This window comes from Triturus cristatus, chromosome 6, assembly GCF_964204655.1.
Source record: "Triturus cristatus chromosome 6, aTriCri1.1, whole genome shotgun sequence".
In the NCBI taxonomy this organism is placed as follows: domain Eukaryota; kingdom Metazoa; phylum Chordata; class Amphibia; order Caudata; family Salamandridae; genus Triturus; species Triturus cristatus.
In genome coordinates, this window is record NC_140589.1 from 761,122,326 (window position 1) to 761,140,537 (window position 18,212).

General features: G+C 43.1%; 1 protein-coding gene across 1 annotated transcript in view; it reads left to right on the plus strand.

Moving 5' to 3' along the window:
* Window positions 1-249: 249 nt before the first annotated feature.
* Window positions 250-18,212, plus strand: part of CEP85L (centrosomal protein 85L) — a 464,377-nt gene continuing 446,414 nt past the window's right edge. Inside the window, exon 1 of the mRNA XM_085611285.1 lies at window positions 250-598. Within this exon, the coding sequence (XP_085467411.1) occupies window positions 544-598 (55 nt within the window). The 5' untranslated portion in view covers window positions 250-543. The remainder of the gene's footprint in view (window positions 599-18,212) is intronic.

The window sequence follows — 18,212 nt, forward strand, 5'->3', positions numbered from 1 at the left end:
GGTATTTTAAATAATCTTAGCTTGCCGAGGCAAATCTCAGTCACTGAGAAAGTGCAAACTTTTTTTTTTAAACTGAGAGCAGATTTTATTCATCTGACTGGCTTGGTTCGTGAAGGGTTTGATCACGGCACGTGCCCATTGGCCTGGGACTTCCTCCGAGGGTCTTCCCTGGCCCCCTCCGCTGGAGCCTGCTCTCCTGCGCCCCTCTCGGCGCCCGCCCGCACTGCAGCTCCCGGCCCACCGGCACTCAGCGCAGCGGAGCGGGGGCGGCGAGAGCAGGAGGAGCAGCAGCCCCGAGTGGAGCCTGAGAAGAAAGCGGGCTTTTGTCGCGGCCGCCCGGACTCCAGCGCCCTCCGAGGAAGAAGGGGAACTCATGGCTGCCTCTCCCGGCACCCCGGAGCCGCCGCAGTGAGCAGGGGAGCTCGCTGGCCGAGACCCACTCCGCCACATCTGCAGCGGGGCTGAGCCCGGCCGTCCTCCCCGGTAGCCCGTCCCTCGCCTTTCACTCTTATATTTATTCTTTATCCCCGGGATCGGGACACTATGTGGAGCAGGATTATCGAGGACTACGGCGACAGAGCCCGCAGATACCCGGGAGGTGAGCGGTTCGCCGTGGGGTGGTTGCTGGCCGGAGGGGACTCCTGTCACGCCGGGGTAGAGCTTGTGATTTCTTCGGCCGCCGGGCTGGGGGTGTGGAGGGCGGCGTGGCGTCTTTGCGGTCCATGTAAACTTGTTTCTGGGGCCAGATCTGAGCAGAGAGATCCGGGACAAAGCCCGGCTCCTGCAGCCCATGTGAGAGCCAGGCACCGCCGAGCACAAAGCATCTCCCGCCCCTTCCTCTCTAGAGGCCGGCTCGCTCCGAGTTGGCTAAGAGTGCTTTTATTTTGTGTACGTGCCATGCTGAGTGACTTACTAGCCCTGCACCCCCCTGTAATTGACTTCACCGGCCCAGCATTTTGTGTAATTAAACGTGGCAGCTAATGCTGTCTCACTGTCTGTGGCAGTGATTGCTGAGGCCACTGGTTACTTGCATTATTTCTGACAGGATTGCCTCCTTACTCGAGTTCTTTACATAATGAAGTTGCACGATCAGTTTTTTTTTTATGGTGTTGTATTTGCATGTGCTTAAATTGTGCTTTACAAGTATCACTAGGTCCTCTTTTTTAAATAGAGACTTATCTTGGAAATAATGGCCACCGTATGAGTTTGCATACCTGTCAAAGTAACACGGGGAGATGCCAGGCACTGAAATGATGCCTCAGCTGCGCGTTGCATTGGTCAGAATGGCCTTTTCAGGGGATATCGCCCGGAAACCGGTCGCTTCTTGTTTACTGAGTCTTGGGGAATAACGGGGAGGGGGGTTGGCCCATCCAAAAAGGAGTAGCCAGGGCGTAAACGGATGTGGTTGCAGTGCAACGTCTTTTTGGGTGGCCTCACAGTTTGCAGTGTGTTGTCCTGGTACAAGGCCGGCCCGGCCTTACTTTTCTACTTTAGTTTATAGGACTAGTGGAATGTGGGCATTGGGATCATTTTAGGAGTCATATCCGCATTATGGGGACTCGCCGAGTTGCACCCGCACAATGGGGTGTCAGTATGGCCATGTCGAGACGAAGACGAGTAAAATAGAAACAATCCGTGTTTACGCCATGGTTTTGAGATGGCTCGGAGTCAATAAGGTCGTAGTTCATTGACCAGCTGAATTGTGGGATTTGTGGTCATGGTTCAATTAAGATGATCCATTCAACTGATGAGAAAACAATCAGCATGGAGTGATTTGTAAAAGAATTAAAAAAAACTGGAACATTACTTCGTTACCAACTTTAGTTTAATTTGAGCCTCTCCATCCAAAAAAAGAATATTGACTTGAACATGTCTGTAGAGGACGGAGCTAGCAAGGGACATTAGTACTTCCAGGTAATGTCACACCAATTGGGAGAGAAGTGCCCCACCTTGAAACACACCAACTCACGGTCGGTGTCTGTGGCTATATTTTGACATGCACGGATTGGAATTATATAATCATTTACTTAGTATCCCTGACGAGACGCCGAGGCTCTTTATTCATGGAATCCCTCTCATACTTCTGTCAGACATAAACTTTAATTTCCGATCATTCGGATGCCACGGACTGCCTTCTTGTATCAGTGGTGCAATATAGTAAATAGAAGACTCTGAACAGGCATAGATGGATGTGAAGTGACCTTGAAGGACGACGTCTTAGATTGTCTCCTGCACCGTGTCGCAATAAATCCAATTTTTGGCTTAGTCTGCGAGGGAGGTGGCGGTGACTGCAAGAGCCAGCGTGCTCTGACAGCCCATGGCCGCTTTTGTGTGCGCGCAGAGGGAGGAGAGCCGTTCACAAAGCCCAGATTAATCAATGCTGGTTATTGTCCCCGGCACGCGCTTCCTTTCCGTAGCAGGCGCGAAGCTTCAAGGAGCAAGGCTGCGAGCTGAGGAAACTCAGGCCTTAATATTTTATTTACTTGGGACAGGTACATCACAAACACAGAAATGGTACCTGGTCTAAGAAAGCTGCCGGCAGAGAGATGATACGTCATCATTGTGGGCGAGAAATAAAAACGCAATACAAGACTTGTGCTTCCCCAAACCTTATTCATCCCAGCGAAGCAGAATGAGTCGACGTAACAAGATTGACTACACTGTATAATGTTTTTCTTGTGGTGTTTGTTTTGTAGGCGCGTGTGTTGCTTGCATGGGGTTGTGCTTTAAATTGGCACTTTTACTTTTCATATAGATGTGGTTTTTTTGTTGCCATGGTCTGCATCCATTGGCAACAAAACGAGGGTGCTTCTTCACAGAGAATCCTAAAACGCAGCTCCTTTAACCATTGTGACCCTGTGCTTGCTTAGGATGTGCTTTAAGGAGATTCAGTTTATGACGACATGCCTGATATGTCTCCTCACCCTTACACACTTTGGGGCAGATTTACAAGCCCCTTGCGCCAGTCTTGCGTCACTTTTCCCATGTTAACAATGACGCAAAAGTGGCGCAAGGGCCTTGTAAATAAGCCCCTTTGAGTGCTGGAGCACCCATGCTGTCTGCAGCACGTGATTCCAGAGTGGACATCAGCCCTGGACTACCTTTCCCAGCCTCCTCTTGTCAGAGACCATGCTTGAATGGCTGCGCAGTGCTGAGTAGGATTCCCCCTATAATTGAACTTCTTCCTAGTCGGCTATTTCACTGAAACCTCTTAGATGATGATGTTTCTGTATTGAACATCCCTATGTAAAGTATCTCTAGCATTAGAACCCCATTGCGACCCTTTTAACAAGCTCAGGTTGACGCAACAACACAAACTTAATTACACACGCTTCTTTTTTTAGGGTGTCCTTACATTTGAAAAGGATAGATTTGTTCTGCACGGTTAAGTTTCCCAGGTTCATGTGTACATAGCTCACCCCAAACCGATTTTTGGTGTGCATCCTACGACTTGTTGTCCGAATTTTATGGTAGGACCACAGATCCCAGAATGCAAAGGAAAAACAAACTGGACTGGATGATCCGCATGAGTGTGGAAATCTAAGAGCTTTGATGCTGCAGGCTTTTGCGTAAAGTGTTCCACAGGCTGATTACCATATAAAATAAATTATATGCAGCCCCCTATGTTTGTTAGCTGTAGGCAAATGGGTGTAAAAACCCTGTAGTACCTGATCTCGTTGTAGTGGTCTATGGGTTCATAATTTATAATGGAGAGGCATGTTGAAACCACTTCATTTCACTCCGACATTGAACTTGGAGCCAAGGTATCCTCTGCTGGCATTAGAGACTCTGTCTCGCCTACGGATACAGTAGGTAGTACCAGTTATGCCATTTTAAGCACCTTGAAGCTAGCTGATCGATTCTTTTTTAGGCCACTAGATCTAGTTAATTACAAAATTCTAACCATAAATTTACCAGGGGACCTACAATGAAAAATGTCAGGAAGGGAGTGAAAGCTCCTCCACATTTAATTGATTTATCCACGCTATCCTTACGTAGCATAAAGTTCATGTCGTGACTCTGTCACCTTTTTCAAAATTATCCGGTTGGTTATTGGTAAATTCGATTAAACTCGCATGCAGGGCCTATTTTCACGTGCCAACAGACCTATGTGCACAGAGAATCTGTCTTGGTGCTCTTACTTAACCCCTACTGCTCATGTCTTACTACTTCCATGATCATCCAGACGCACTTTATGTGGTATAATTTTCAAAGAGTTAATGCCATCTGGAACATTCAATAATTATTGGAAATGTCTTGTTGAAAGAAGCAGTTTGGTAAACTTTATGAGGGGTACTTTAAAAATGTGTACATGAATGATGTGATTTTGCCTAATGTACTTGCTAACAGCAACATCATAGTGTGAGTCACTTAAGATCAAAGCAATAGCAGAACAGGTCTGAAGAGTCACTTCCTGATCGACTAGTGCAATGTGATTGCATCACAGGTGTTAGAGTTGGGGAAACCTGGCATTTTATTTTTTTAACACTTAGAGCCATCCCTTTTAGCATTCAAAATGGTTAATTCATGGACTGAAAGTTCTAAAAGAGATACCAGCAAAGGAAACAATACTCTATGTTGGTTGCAATAACTATTTAGGATCAAAACAATCAAAGAACGTATGAAAAAATAAAAAACTTGAATGCTTTTGTCAAGACAACGGGTCCATAACAGTTGCAATATTTTACACTACCTCAGGGATTCTAACTCTGCGAGTAGTGACTTCGGTGAAGTCTGCAGAACACAGTCCTGGGTTTGCGTTGGTGTGACCAGGTCACCATTTTAAGAAAAAAAATCTAAATTGCCCTCCACACTCTTTATGTGCATCTCCTTTAGTGCCATGTGCAGGTATTTATCTCATTTTTAAGGAGGACAGTGGTCCTTGTGAGAAAATTAGTGCAAAACAATGAATATAGAACAGAATCAGCTCTATCTGTTTGCTATCCTGCCAGATAGTAAGATTTAATCAAGCTTATTAGTAGGTATCAAAACAAACACACAATATACAGTGGGATACAATCCTGTATCCAATAGCGCAAAAGTGAACCAAGTAGTGACAAAGTGTCAAAATACAAAAAACAACACAATCAGGCGAAACAAAGGGGTGCTTGTTCTAAGATAAGAAAAATGAAACCAGCGTGATAACTGACACATGGTATATAAATAGTTTGTGTGCATGGTGTTTAAAAGGTCGACGTTTCGATCCCATTTACATAATTACTGGGATCATCATCAGGACAAAAATACTGTTTGCCTGAACGACATATTAATTGAACAACACAATGGAGTGAGCCACGGGGCTGGGGTCGCAATGACTCAGGAGGTGCAGTCTCAGCACACCGGGGGAATATGACGATGTCTAACGATGGGAACCAGCTAAACAGGAGCACAGTGGCTCACTTATTAGATGGATGCTGGAGATGGCAATTTGCCTTAAGTTACTATTGTGGAATCGGTGCTGGGTGGCCGGGGGTCCAGAGGCGGTGGAACACTGTCTACGAAGGGCTCAATGCTTCAGTTGACCTCAGCTGAAGCATTTTCTCGCAACAAGGACCACTGTCCTCCTTAAAAACTGTTACCCAAGGTCCTTGCCAACCTAATTGGGTCCCCTTGTCCTTCTTTAAAGGTATTTATCTCATTGCACTGCCTGCTACAGTGGTCATTAACGCTACATTGGAGATGTGGTGACAGTTTAGTGCACTTTGGTCTCCTACAGCAAGGGCACATAATGCCTTTCCACCTCTGACATGGCCATAAAGCAGTGAGAAGGCTGTTCCCACGATGTTTCATCTAACTGAAGAAACCACAGCCCGAGGCTGGGACCGAAATTGAAAGGCTGATGCTTTTTGTCACAACACTAACAAAATGTGCCGATAAATATTATGTCCTAATCAGCTAATATTTGAAACAATAGCTCTTTGTGCCCTTTTTTCCTCCCAGATGCATAATATCAGTTTATTTTGTTACATCCTGCTGCCTGGAAAGCAAAGAAAGTGAATTCCGCTTTGGCCTTGGCTACTGTTCGTTGGCACTGAACAGACTTTGTCCTCCTCTGCGGAAGCTCTAAGTGCTTGTGGTTGGCCTGACCGAGGAGAATTAAGTAATGTCCACATACCTGCATTGTGAGCTGAACCATTTGCCATAGGAGCACTTGAGGGCTCATTTTATGGTCTAACTTATACATGGCTTTAGTTATCGCACCTCCTCCTGTATTTTTTCTTTTTAAATATAACCGAACCTCATAAATGCATAAATAGAAGTCTTTCAGTCAGCAGTAGTCATCGATTGGCCTGTTCAACTGCCATTGACATATAGTTTCCACTTACCATCGATATAGGATTGACAATATCCCAGCAGTCTTTAGCCATTGGCTGCCTTGCACTGTGAGTGAACGCTTTTTGACTGATCATGTGCACACATGCCTGAGAAAGAGTGCACTTTAGTTTCAGGACTTGTGTACCTGGGCCAATTCTTTTTATTTTTATGGATTTGCTATTGCACATTAGATACATTTTAGTAAAAAGATACAGCATTGTAAGCTTGTCGTGGGTCAGACTGTTGGCTTTGACAATGTTTTTTTTTTTTTTTTGTAAGGAAAAGGCATATCCAATTGTGCGTCACCTAGTAGCTTTTTTAAAATTTCTAATAAGAACGTGAAGTTCTTTACTGTATGTATGGGTCAAGAGAGTGTTCATGGGATAGTAGCTACTAATTTGTTGACTGTAAAAGCTGATTTCCTGATCGAGTTCTTGTCTCAGCTTCTCCATTTTACCAATCTGCATGATCAAAGGCAAAAAAGGGTGGGCCCATTCACAAAGTTTTTTGTGTACCTAGGTGATAGGAGGGAAAATGTTTTTGTGTGCACAAATGACAGATTCTTATGCAGCAAGTCAAGACCTGCAGATATTTTGAAGCACGGACTAATTTTATTTTATTGACATTTTATTAAGTGCTTAGGTTATTTCATAGCGCTAGATGTAAGAAAACAACAGAAACAGAAGGAGTGATAGAAGTTGTGCCCAAAGGTGTTAGAGTAAAGAGGATGCTTAGACAGTGCCGTTTCATTACTTTCCAGTTATTCATTTGTTTGGTTTAGGGATTTAATTCTTGGCCCTTTTATGACATTGCAGAATTAGTTAAACTAGAGTGGACCAGCGGTTCCTCGGTGGCACCTAATGGTGAGCTAGTTTCTGGAGATAGGCTCTTTTTCCTTATCACGCTTTGTGCTTCGTTCACAGCATTGTGAAATTATTGTGGGTTGCCATGGAAGGCCAGTAGAAGACTTTTGTGTCTGGTCTTACATGGTTTTGTAAAAGGACTTACTTTTGTGAAATATTAAACCATATGGTGTGCTTTTTCTGCAGTTTGCAATTGTTATTGGGGAGGATTGGCATGAATATGCATTTCATGATATGAGACATGCAAGTGATTATCTACATGTTGTGAGCACACGCAAAGCTGCAGCATTTTGGGTAGTCTCAGAGTTTTACAAAGCACGTATCCCCCTTAATGCATGTCTAAACAGTTTCCGAGAAAGGCAGGGATAAGCTTGGGAAATGACCTGGAATACCCTCATGTTTTGTGGGGGTTTTGTGTTGGTGATTTGTCCCACTGGAAACGCTTTTCCCTTGGGAGAAAAAAAAAAGAAAACAAAAAAATGCTTAGTGACACATACTTCCTGCTAAGAAGTAGCAGATTGCTGACAGGCCTATGCCTGTGAAACTACAAAACTTGTAGTTTTCTCACTCGTTCTAGTGTCCTTTTACAAAAACCACAAAAATGTACAACACTCCACATATCAAAGGCATACACCTACTATTTTGTTGTATTCCTCAAAAGATTCGGTCCCTTTACCTCTCTTTGCCACATTTTCCATATCTTTTTAAATTGAGAGTTCTTAGAAGTAGGCTAACTCCCAGAAATGAGCTCTAAAAATAATTTGAACATATTTCCCCTTGTTGTAATCTTCCCCTTTTGTCTACTAATGGATGTATAAAGCACATTAGCAGCGTTATAGCACATAGCAGCGTTAGAATTGAAGACTGCTTGGTGGGTTTTTCTTACAGGGGCTCAACCAGAGATGTGTATTGTGGTGAAACTGTGAGTTCATTTGCAATCAGGGCAATTATTTCTCTGGTGATTGGTTTACATCCATTTCACATTCAGTTCTGCTCTCAACTGTGAGTTTGTCTCTGGCAGTTTTGTGGTGTTGCTTTCAGCAATTGTCTGAACAGCCACAAAGAGCGCCATGTTTATTCCTAAGTGTGAAAGAAGCGCCGTTCCATGATAATAGCGCATTCGACAGCATTCACCCTTTACGACTTTATTTTTCTAAACACATCAAATTCTAATTTATATGCAACACTGTAAACTCCTGAATTATATATATATTGTTTTTAAACGGAATATGTTCATAGTAATTCATTTATCTTTAGACTTTTAGGGTGATGGCCCCCACTCTCTGGGATTTCCTGCCTCCTCCCGTCCGTGGCACTCAGGACCACTGGGCTTTTAGAAGGCCGTGAAGACCTTGCTATTCTCCGGTCACTAGTCGCCCTCCTCTCACCCGACTCTACTCTACAGATTTAGCGCTGGGATGCCCCATTGCTGGGGCAGCCATGCACTTTATAAGTCTTTTAACATAACATAACTTATTTTTGTTTAAAAAAAAAAAAAAGGAAAGTTAAACACCATGTTCAGGAGTGTGTACAAAAATATTGTTTATTTTGGTGTTATTACTATACTTCCTTTTGTAAATTCACTTTACTTTACAAAGTTCCTTTTTTGTGCTCCTATGCTCTTTGACATTTTGTGTTTTCTGAGTCATGAACGAGTGTGTTCTCTCTAGCCAGACTCCTTGCCTTTCGCCATTAGCTGAAAAGCTATCACTTCTGTTCCTTTATTTTGTAAGTCGACATATGTATGCACCCCATTTGCTGGCACCCCATTTGCTGGCTCTTCCTTTATTGCTCTTTATTCTAGATCAGGGGTCAACAACGGGTAGGTCGAGAGCTACTGGTAGCTTGCCTGTACCTTGGAAGTAGCTCCATGAGGTGCAGCCCAGTACAGTATGTAATTCAGAGAGTCATAACCACATGGAAGAATGCAGCAGTATACATCTCCAGACTGTAGTCTGACAACCTGCAGGACTTAAAATATAATCACCTGTCTTGTCTCTCTACAGAGTCAGATGGAGATTTATTTTGCATGCCCCACTCCATCAGTCATATAGTGTGTGAAAAAACACAAGATGCTCTTAGAGAGTTTTTACTTCTAATGAAAAGGGCATATTTGATAGAAAATTTAGTAATTTGAGCGAGGTATGCTGATGTTTGGAAAAAAATTAATGAAAATCCAAACCACATTTGAATTTAAAGCTGTTCTGTGAATTATAATTTACATGTGATTGGGAGATTCATAGCTGTTAGTATTTCTTTTGTGGCAGTGGGCACTTGTTGCGGTGGCTGTTTTTTCATTCGTCATGTGCACGCTTTTTATATTGATAAGGTTTTTTTTCAAACATTGCTATTGGAAAATCTGTCCAATGCTTTGGGGCGGTAGGTGTTCCACCATAATATATCCAGGTATTCAGAATATTGACAATCAAAACATTGTGAAAGTAAGTATATATTGGTAGGGAAGTTTAATTTGTGATATACACCTGGGTGGTCACTTTTGTGGTCGTATCTGATGTGGTCACTACTGTAACAATGATCAAAGCCATTAGTACCTCCAGGTTATTTCATTGATCAGAAGTAGCTTTCGTTATATAGAAAAGGTTGGAGTGCTCTGTTCTCTATTGTGGGGTCGGGATTCTGCTTTTGTGGTTTATCTGGTGCTGATTTATTTTCAGCTATCTGTTGCCTCTTAATTTGGATCCACACTCAAATACTCCTGTGTCAAAAATAATTTTTGTAAGCATCATAACTTGGGTGCCAGTTATATATTCTGAACCCGGGCCAGGTTGAAACCTCTGAGTGGCATTCCGCTCCACACCATAATGGGACGGCTGTTTTTCCTGCACATGGATTTACTGGGACTGTGAACACCGGAATGGATTAAACCAGCCGGTAAGGCTGCTTTGGGAAGCAGTTACATTGCAGCCCAGACCTGTTTCTCAGCTCCTTCGTGACCCTCTGCTAAGGCAAGGGGGGGTGGGGTATATAACCCTCTACCCCATGCTTCTCCAAATTCGGTCTCGGAGGGCGGGATCCACATTTATCTAAGTGGGGATATGCTAAAAATCTGTCATGGACCTGGCCCTCCAGGACTGACTTTGGAGAACCTTATGCAAATAAGCCATGACCCTCTCTGAAAGGGACATTCAAGCCAAATATGTGATGCTGCTACGTCCACTCCCAGTGTGAACCCAAGCAATGCCAGACCGATGCCTGCCTTGTTGGGCCGCATCGTGAGGTGCATTTGAGTCCTATATGGCAGCGAACTCAGGACTTGTGCCTTGGTCCATAGTAATTCGTAGTGTCTGGGATTAATTCTAGCATTACACTCATTGCTTTTTAGGCCTGGGATTAGACAAGATCTTGTGATTTTAGTAAAATTACATTCTTATATTCTTTCTTACAGTCAGCCCTCTTCGTCTGTTGTTTCTGTTCTGTAATTCTCATTTTCTTCCTCCCGCTACATCATAGTGTGAAGCAGCGGGTCATTCCACTTAAGCCACTAACTCCCCTTTGAATGACAGCATTCTGCTCTTTTTTCACAAGGAGCACATCGACACACAAAGTAGTTATTTACAGTACCAGCGTCTACTGTGTTTTCTGAGACTAAAAACATAGTTTTGCTTTTAGCTAATTTGTTTTTGTGAAGTGTCCGGCAGCTCTTCCAACAAACTTCAACAGAAAACATGGCAAACAAAACCAGGGTTGACAAAGCCGAAAGAATGGCAGCCAACAACAGAAATGTTGGCTTTACCAATGCTGCTGGGGTGCGGAAGGGGCTGCAACACCCTCCAAGATAACCTTGCAGGAGCTCAGAAGGCAAATGAGCAATAAAAAAGTCATCAAATTGTGTTTTTAACTTGGTCCTTTGCTGTTAGTTCAAAGCAGGGGTTAAGTGTCGGGCAATGTCGTCTGACAAATTGCTGTTTGTTTAACATGAACTTCGGTGTTTACCTTTCCTTTTTTTTATTTTGTATTTGGAATTTTGTAATGTCAACTAAGTGACAATGGTGCTGGGATGCAGGAAGTTGAAAGGAGAGAATGCAGTGTCAGGTGTGTACTAACTCACCACAATTTAAATACTTGTAAATTAACTGAAAATATGTCAATTTATCAGTAGAAGAGAAAGTACAATTGTGCTACATTGTGTTTTTTAATTCTGAAGTGTGATGGAAACAAATAAATTAATGGGTTCAAAACAAACCAAGACACCCAATTCGCAAATGATAAATTTGCATAGAAGTTTGATTTTCACAAAATATTGTATGTGCGCCATATAGGTTTAGCAGCAAGCTGCATGCCTGCTGCTTATTTAGTGGCCATTTCTAGAGGTCAGTGGAAAATGTGTTCTCTGTAAATGGCAGGACCCTATTACACCATACTTTAGTCATATTTTTGAGGCAATCTGTTGCAAAATGCACCACTGGACACACCCTGCTCCAGACCGAGGCTCATTGGCTACACTTGTTCTTCGTGTAATGCTTGGAATTTTCACCATTCCTGTGACTTCACTGACACAACATTGATGGCAGCAGCCCAATCTTAGTTAAAACAGTCCCATCACCACTGCAATGCTTGTTTGTTTTTCTCAATGTGGCGATAGATTGATCGAATGCCTCACAGCAGCTGGGTACCCAGTCCAAATTCCTCTGTCCGACTTCGATCAAATACAACGCACATGGTACACACATGCACGTTGAGTTGAGTACATAGGTTGCGTATCCTTGGGATCTTTGAAAATTCTTCTCAAGACGGTGTTGCACCCATAAACTCAAATGGCAGAGCGAGAGCACCACATAAAATAAAAACAGACACTTGGACTATGAATGAGGGCCGACAGTGTAGTGCTGTTTGAATGCTCGAGGTGAAATAAAGTTGATGTCTGTGGTACTATTTTAACGTGTTTTGTAAGGTGGACTATGTTTACTGTTGTTTACTTCAGAATCTTATCAGATTGGCTACCCAGATGCTATCAAGGCAGAAAAAATATTTCCCCCCATGATTGTAGGATTCGTCGTTGGATATAGTTGTGTAAACTTGTGTAGTGCTAAAGTTTTATACCATTTTTCAGGTAGAATAAAGTTCAGTCTTGAATCTGGCACTTATCTTTTGCCTCATAGGCTCTCTTAGTACACGAGCGGCCGCTCCCTACAAGTCGTCAACCGTCCCACAGGTGTTCGTTTTTAACAGCTGCTCGCAAAGTTTGTCCCTGGGTTTAAGCCAAGAACGTTTGTAATCATCTTGCTGAAAATAATTGTGTTTACAGAGACTGTTTGTGGAGACGTCTGCCACAGTGGCTTCTGCACTGATGATGATGAAAAGTGGGACGGGTGAGCCCTTACGCCCTTGATTAAGTGTAGATCACATGTTGCGGTGTCCAGGATGTCACAACTTGTGGAAAGAGTTGGTTGGTGACCTTCCAAAAATTCCATTTGAGGGGCTTGTTATGGTGTCAAGGTTTGTCCTTACTTAAGAAACAGCAGTTCATACGGCATCTTGCCTATCAGTAATATAAGACTGTGATAAGCATATCCTTGGGTTCCAGGGATGGGAACGTCACTTGTTTGAAAAAATACAGATATCTGGTAGCTCTCTGTGTCTGCGTGAATCTGCAGTACATGCGTTCCAGTGATTTCCGCCTCCTTTCCAAGGCTGTCTTCCCTGAGGGAGCTGAACTAGCAAAAAATTAGATTTCTCCACTATATTAGGACGTGGTGGATTATTTGTGTACATCAAGGCCTATATTATTTAGAGTAGAGCATATCTGTTAAAGGTTTTCTGGAAATTCTACTGGTATGGTGCCTTTCCCATAGCAGAGGGGCGACAGAAATATAGAGTTTAACGGTCTCTTAAAAAGAGTTGGTTTTAATTTACTTTGTTCTGGGAAAGGCTGTCCCTGTACTCGATTTGCATATGCGACTATGATTTGTGTGTGACTGCTGGAGGACGTAGGAAGTGCCATTGTTTTGTTCTGTCTTGCCTCAAAAGTACAATTGAGTATTCAAAACCAGACCTAAAACCGCCCTGACACTGAAATTTACATTTTTGCATTGTGAAAAGATTTGGGATAGTTGGAAGTATTAAGCAATCATTCCTCCGAGTTATCAAATTCTCATACACGAATGTAGGTTAATTATATACATCTGCATAGCTTTGGACTAGTCATTTCATCACTGCCTGGCATGATTTTCTCATTAGGAGCAGCGTAAGAGCTCTGCAACTATTGAGGATAAGCTCTTTTGTCAGCAACTGCAGTTATGTTTCCTTTTGCTTGAATACCTCTGTTTCACCTGCACAGTGCTGTGCTTGTGAAATCTCTTATAAAACTTTTTTTTTTTTAAAAAGCTCAACATGGTCTTACTTTCCGTTGCTTGGCTCCAACGTCACTCTTGTTTCTTTGCTTCTTATTGGTCAGAGCCTCCTCCCCGCTCTGCTTCCTCCTGGGGCTTCCGTGTGTCCTTTCCATGAAGCATGGACCAAGTAGAGATTCGTATCCCAGTTCACAGCTACACAGCACTGAAAATGTTTTTGTTGATTACCCGCAACACAAAAATCAGAAGCCAACACAACAAAATACACAACGGATCATAAGGAACCCAGAGGGGAAAAAGAACAGTATCAGAGAGGCACAGTAAAAGGCAGACCACATCAATCAAAACGAGAAGCTACTTCCTACTTCCCCTGTGCCTTCTGTCTCAGAGAAGATTCATCCCCAAACTCTCCCAGAACTGGGACAGCAAGAACCCCCCCAAAAACACAGAAAAATATAGGTTATTCCTGCTAACATCACAGGTTCATCCAAAAATGTCACTATCTCCAAGGCTGCCAGAAAAGCCGTAGCAGCATTGGCCTTCAGTTTCTGCTGAGGGGCAACCACGCCCGGCTTCTTAGTCAGGCATGGTGTTGGTGATCACTTCAAAACAGCAAGGTCATTTAAAAGCACATGTAGAGTAAAACAACCAAAATACAAACACTTGGTTATACTGTAACTTTAAAGATGATTTAGAAAGTAGTACACGAGTATAAGAAGTAAGTAAGCCAGGTTGAGAACTGGAAACCTGTAAAAAGTAATCGGGACACTGTTTTATGTTTTTGTAGGATGTCTTGCTCTGCTTGAGTAATAGCCAATAACTAAGGAAAATGGCATTTTATTCTACAGAGTATTTATAACTTGCTCTATTTGTTCACTGAGGTCCCGAAACACCAATTTGATATGTCTCCTCACTGGTCCTGAAGCACCACATAGATATGCGTCCTTTTTGCGCACACGTCCTGTGGAATGTAAGAGCTTCTAGAAATATCTGAACAGCATCTGGGGTGGTTGGTTTAGTCATGCTCTAGCTCTCATTCTGTTGTCGAGTCATTTGGCTGTCTCTTGCCCTATAACTTTGTAGCAGTTCTGGGTTACCAGGTTTGCTTCTATTGGCAAGATGGATCACACTTGGTTTTTCGCGCTCTGGCATAGCTGTTCTGTGTGTGATGGAAGCTTGTGTTGTGGCTGCCAGGCTTCACTTTACCTATTCTGTGAAACTTGAATAGTATAGCCACAATCCCCTATATATTATATTTTCCATAATAATTGCTTTGTCTGTGCTTTTCTGTATGTGCCTTTGCTGCCGTACGGTCATGGCTTTTGTGTTTCCTACATGTGGCTTGTTACATTTGAATTGTAACCACTTTTTGTGTTTTTTTATCGTGCTTGAAGTCAAGCATCAAAATTGATTTTATTTACAGCCAGACTAGCTTTGAAATGAGAAGCATCACAACCAAACAAAATCATAATACAGGTAGAGCAGATCGCAATAATTATTTGACCACAGAAAGAGTCGACTGTGCTGAAGAGATTTTTGAGAGCTACCATAAGGAAAGTCACAAATTAAGCTTGCTGTATCTTCCCTAGAGGCCGCCTTTAATCTAGAAGTGATTTTAAGATCTATAAATACGTCAAGGGAAGATTGCTGTCCATCAGAACCACTCTTTCCAAATATTACCCTGAGAAATGCTTTCATATGTCGACCAAGAGACTTCCTAATAAAGAATCTGGTTTTTGCCTCTAGTTCTAGAGTCAGTCTATACCAAACACCTTTTTTTTTATTTTTAGGTTGAAACCTACCAGACAGCCCAGTGGTCTGTTTCCAAAGACATATGGGAGTATGCCAAAAGCTTATCTAGGAATGTATTCTGCCCATTGTTTACCATGGGTTTTGTGTTTTGTCACTCTTATTGGCTTGCTTTCCATTTGCTGGCTTTTATTGTGTTAGCTTGTCCAGGTTGTGTCTGTCCCTCCCATGGAGCATAGCCTGTTTACCATCTCTCTGACTGGCTCCTTTTATGCTTTTACCAGTGTCTCTTTTTCGGGAACTATTATTTCTTTTTTGTGAAGCACTCCCTGAAAGTGTATTTGTTTTCCAGCTGTCTCCTTTGTGTGCTTCTGTTCTCTCCCCATGTGCTCTGAGTTGTTTCCCTCTCATATTCTGCTGTCCCCTGCGCTCCACTTTGTTCTCTCTCGCCTGAGTCCTTCTCTCCCACCCTCTCTGTTGGTTACGTCCTCCGCCACGTGTTTCTTTCCCATGCTCCATGTTTCTCTCTCACACCAGTGTGCTTTCCCCCTCCATCCCTGAAGCTTCTACTCACCCACAAAAAAAGAAAATAAACACGATGACTTATACATGTGGATGTGAAATGATGCTTGGGCGGCCCAGTGTTTTGACGTATGCACGCGTTCAAACGTGGATGCCATTTTGTGTATTATCATTTTTTTCTTCCATTCCAAGGTGGTGGACGTCCATGTTAAGCAGTAAACAAAAAAATAATTTAACTACGCTCAAAAGTACATTTGAAAAAAAGAGCGACCTGGCAGCAAATGGTGGCTGCTGAACCTCCAATAAAAATTTCCCAAAAAACATTTTTCAAAGAAGCCACAGGAGGGTTGGGGGAACAACGGAAGAAGTCTTGAAGAAGAATTTAATGTAGGGGGAAGAAATGTGGTTGAGGGGCAAGGGATGAATGGAGATGCTTGTGGTGGGAGGAGAAAACTAATTAAAGATGGAGGTGTGGGAGAAGCAACAGACGAGCCTGGTTTGGGTGGAGGAGTGAGCAACACAGAGCACATGGTGGGGAAGTAGCACACGAGTAAGGGAGAGCAAGAATTCATGTGCCCTCTCATATACTTCTGAAAGAAAAAAGTAGATCCCGTAATGAGAGCAGTTAAAGGAGCTAGTCATCCAGTCAAAAGGATGGCAAGGAAGCTATACTTCAGGGGAGGGACAAACACAAAAGAAATGGATGGAACGCCATTGAATAAGAAACAAGCAAATTAGAGTGACTAGAAAGCCAACCAGTGGTCAGCATTGGACTGTCTCAAAGCCCACTGAAGGATCGGTATTGATAGAAAGGCTCGGAGGGAAAGTCCCCTGAAGAGTTGACTGCTCTAGAACACCTAGTGTATCTGTTTTTTTTGTGGTAGGGCTCGTTTGACAGAAAAATGCTGGCCCATCTCACACTTGTCATTAAAGTGAGTTGGTCAAGAATTACACCCCAAACTAATCAATTTACCTTATGAATAGTGGCAAACTGAACGCCAGACACTGAGAGCAATGACCATTTGAAAAAGGATGGATGTTGGAATATTGAAATCCAGGCATTTGAGGTGATTGCATTTAGGAAGGCGCAAGCAGACGATGTTGTTGTTTTTTTGACCACAAGTAACATTATAACACCGTTACTGCTAGTTTAACCTCTTCAATGCCCGTGACGAGCTGGTCTCGTCATGGGCCGCGGTCGCGCTGTGCCCATGACGAGACCAGCTCGTCATAAACCCCGCCCGCTAATACAACGGCCGGCACAGGGCGGGGAAAGGGGCGGGCACTGAAGGGGTTAACTTGCTAAATTTTCTGAGCTCAGTAATCCTCTGTGAAGTTGCATTAGCTTCTTTATCCTGACGTGCAGCATGCCTACTGTGCCTTTATGCGTTGCTTGTATTATTAAATGCATTGCTAATTCTTGCGGGGTATCCCATTTCCAAAATAATTGCACGTTGCCGATTACAGTTTGAAAAAATCCAGAAGTAAGGCTTGTGGCTGGTACTCTATTGCCAACCCACAAAAGCTGTTGTGCAAGATGGAAGGATTGACTTCCACGCAATTACGTGTTTTTTTTTAATTAAACAATTTTATTTGTATTTCTCTCAAGAGATAGACACTGGTAAATAAAACCCTCGTAGTCTGACGAATGGTACACCCCTTTCCCACCATTATCCTGTAGTGCGCATCAGATTTAACTCTTGCAGTGTTCGTATCATTATGCTGGGATATTCAATGGAAGGCGTCTGAGTGGGGTTGTGTAGCCTTTCTCTCCAATAGCCTCTTTGAGGGACCCCAAATGTTCTCATATTTCTTATGGCATCCTCTGCCTTCACACATAGATGTTTTTGCAAGACTACGCCAGCTTATATTTGGCTACCAATATGTCGAATCCTTGGGGCTGCTCCATTTTCTGGCTATATTCCAACTTACAATCATGAGACCTAGATTGTAAAATATTTAAGTGTACTTAGCTTGATAGCCAATAGTCTCATTACTGCCAACTTGGGTTTTGGGGGTACTGTGAGCTCCCTGCACCCTCAGTAATTTACTCAGACAATTATGAGTATCCTCCCTAAAAGCCCTAACACGGGAGCTTAACCATGTTGTATGGGAACAAAAATCTCCCACATGACCACATCCCATCAGACACTTTTCTGATCTTATGTTTCCCATTTTTTTCCAACTCGACAGAGTGTAGATTGCCCGGTGTAGCACCTTTTATCTGAGTTAGTCTGAAGCCTGCACGTATAGCCACCTCTGACTGATATTACTAGGTGTCCTCCCATTCGGAGTCTTCTAAGTTTGTTTTTGGCCCCCGCTTGTCCGTGGTTTCCTGTGGTGTTAAGGAGATCGTATTCTGCACCAAATGTTACGACAGAATCCTGTGCTCCAGGGCAGCGCCCTCGGGTATCTGGGTTTCTCCCATTTGTGTGGATTCTCAAGGCATGCC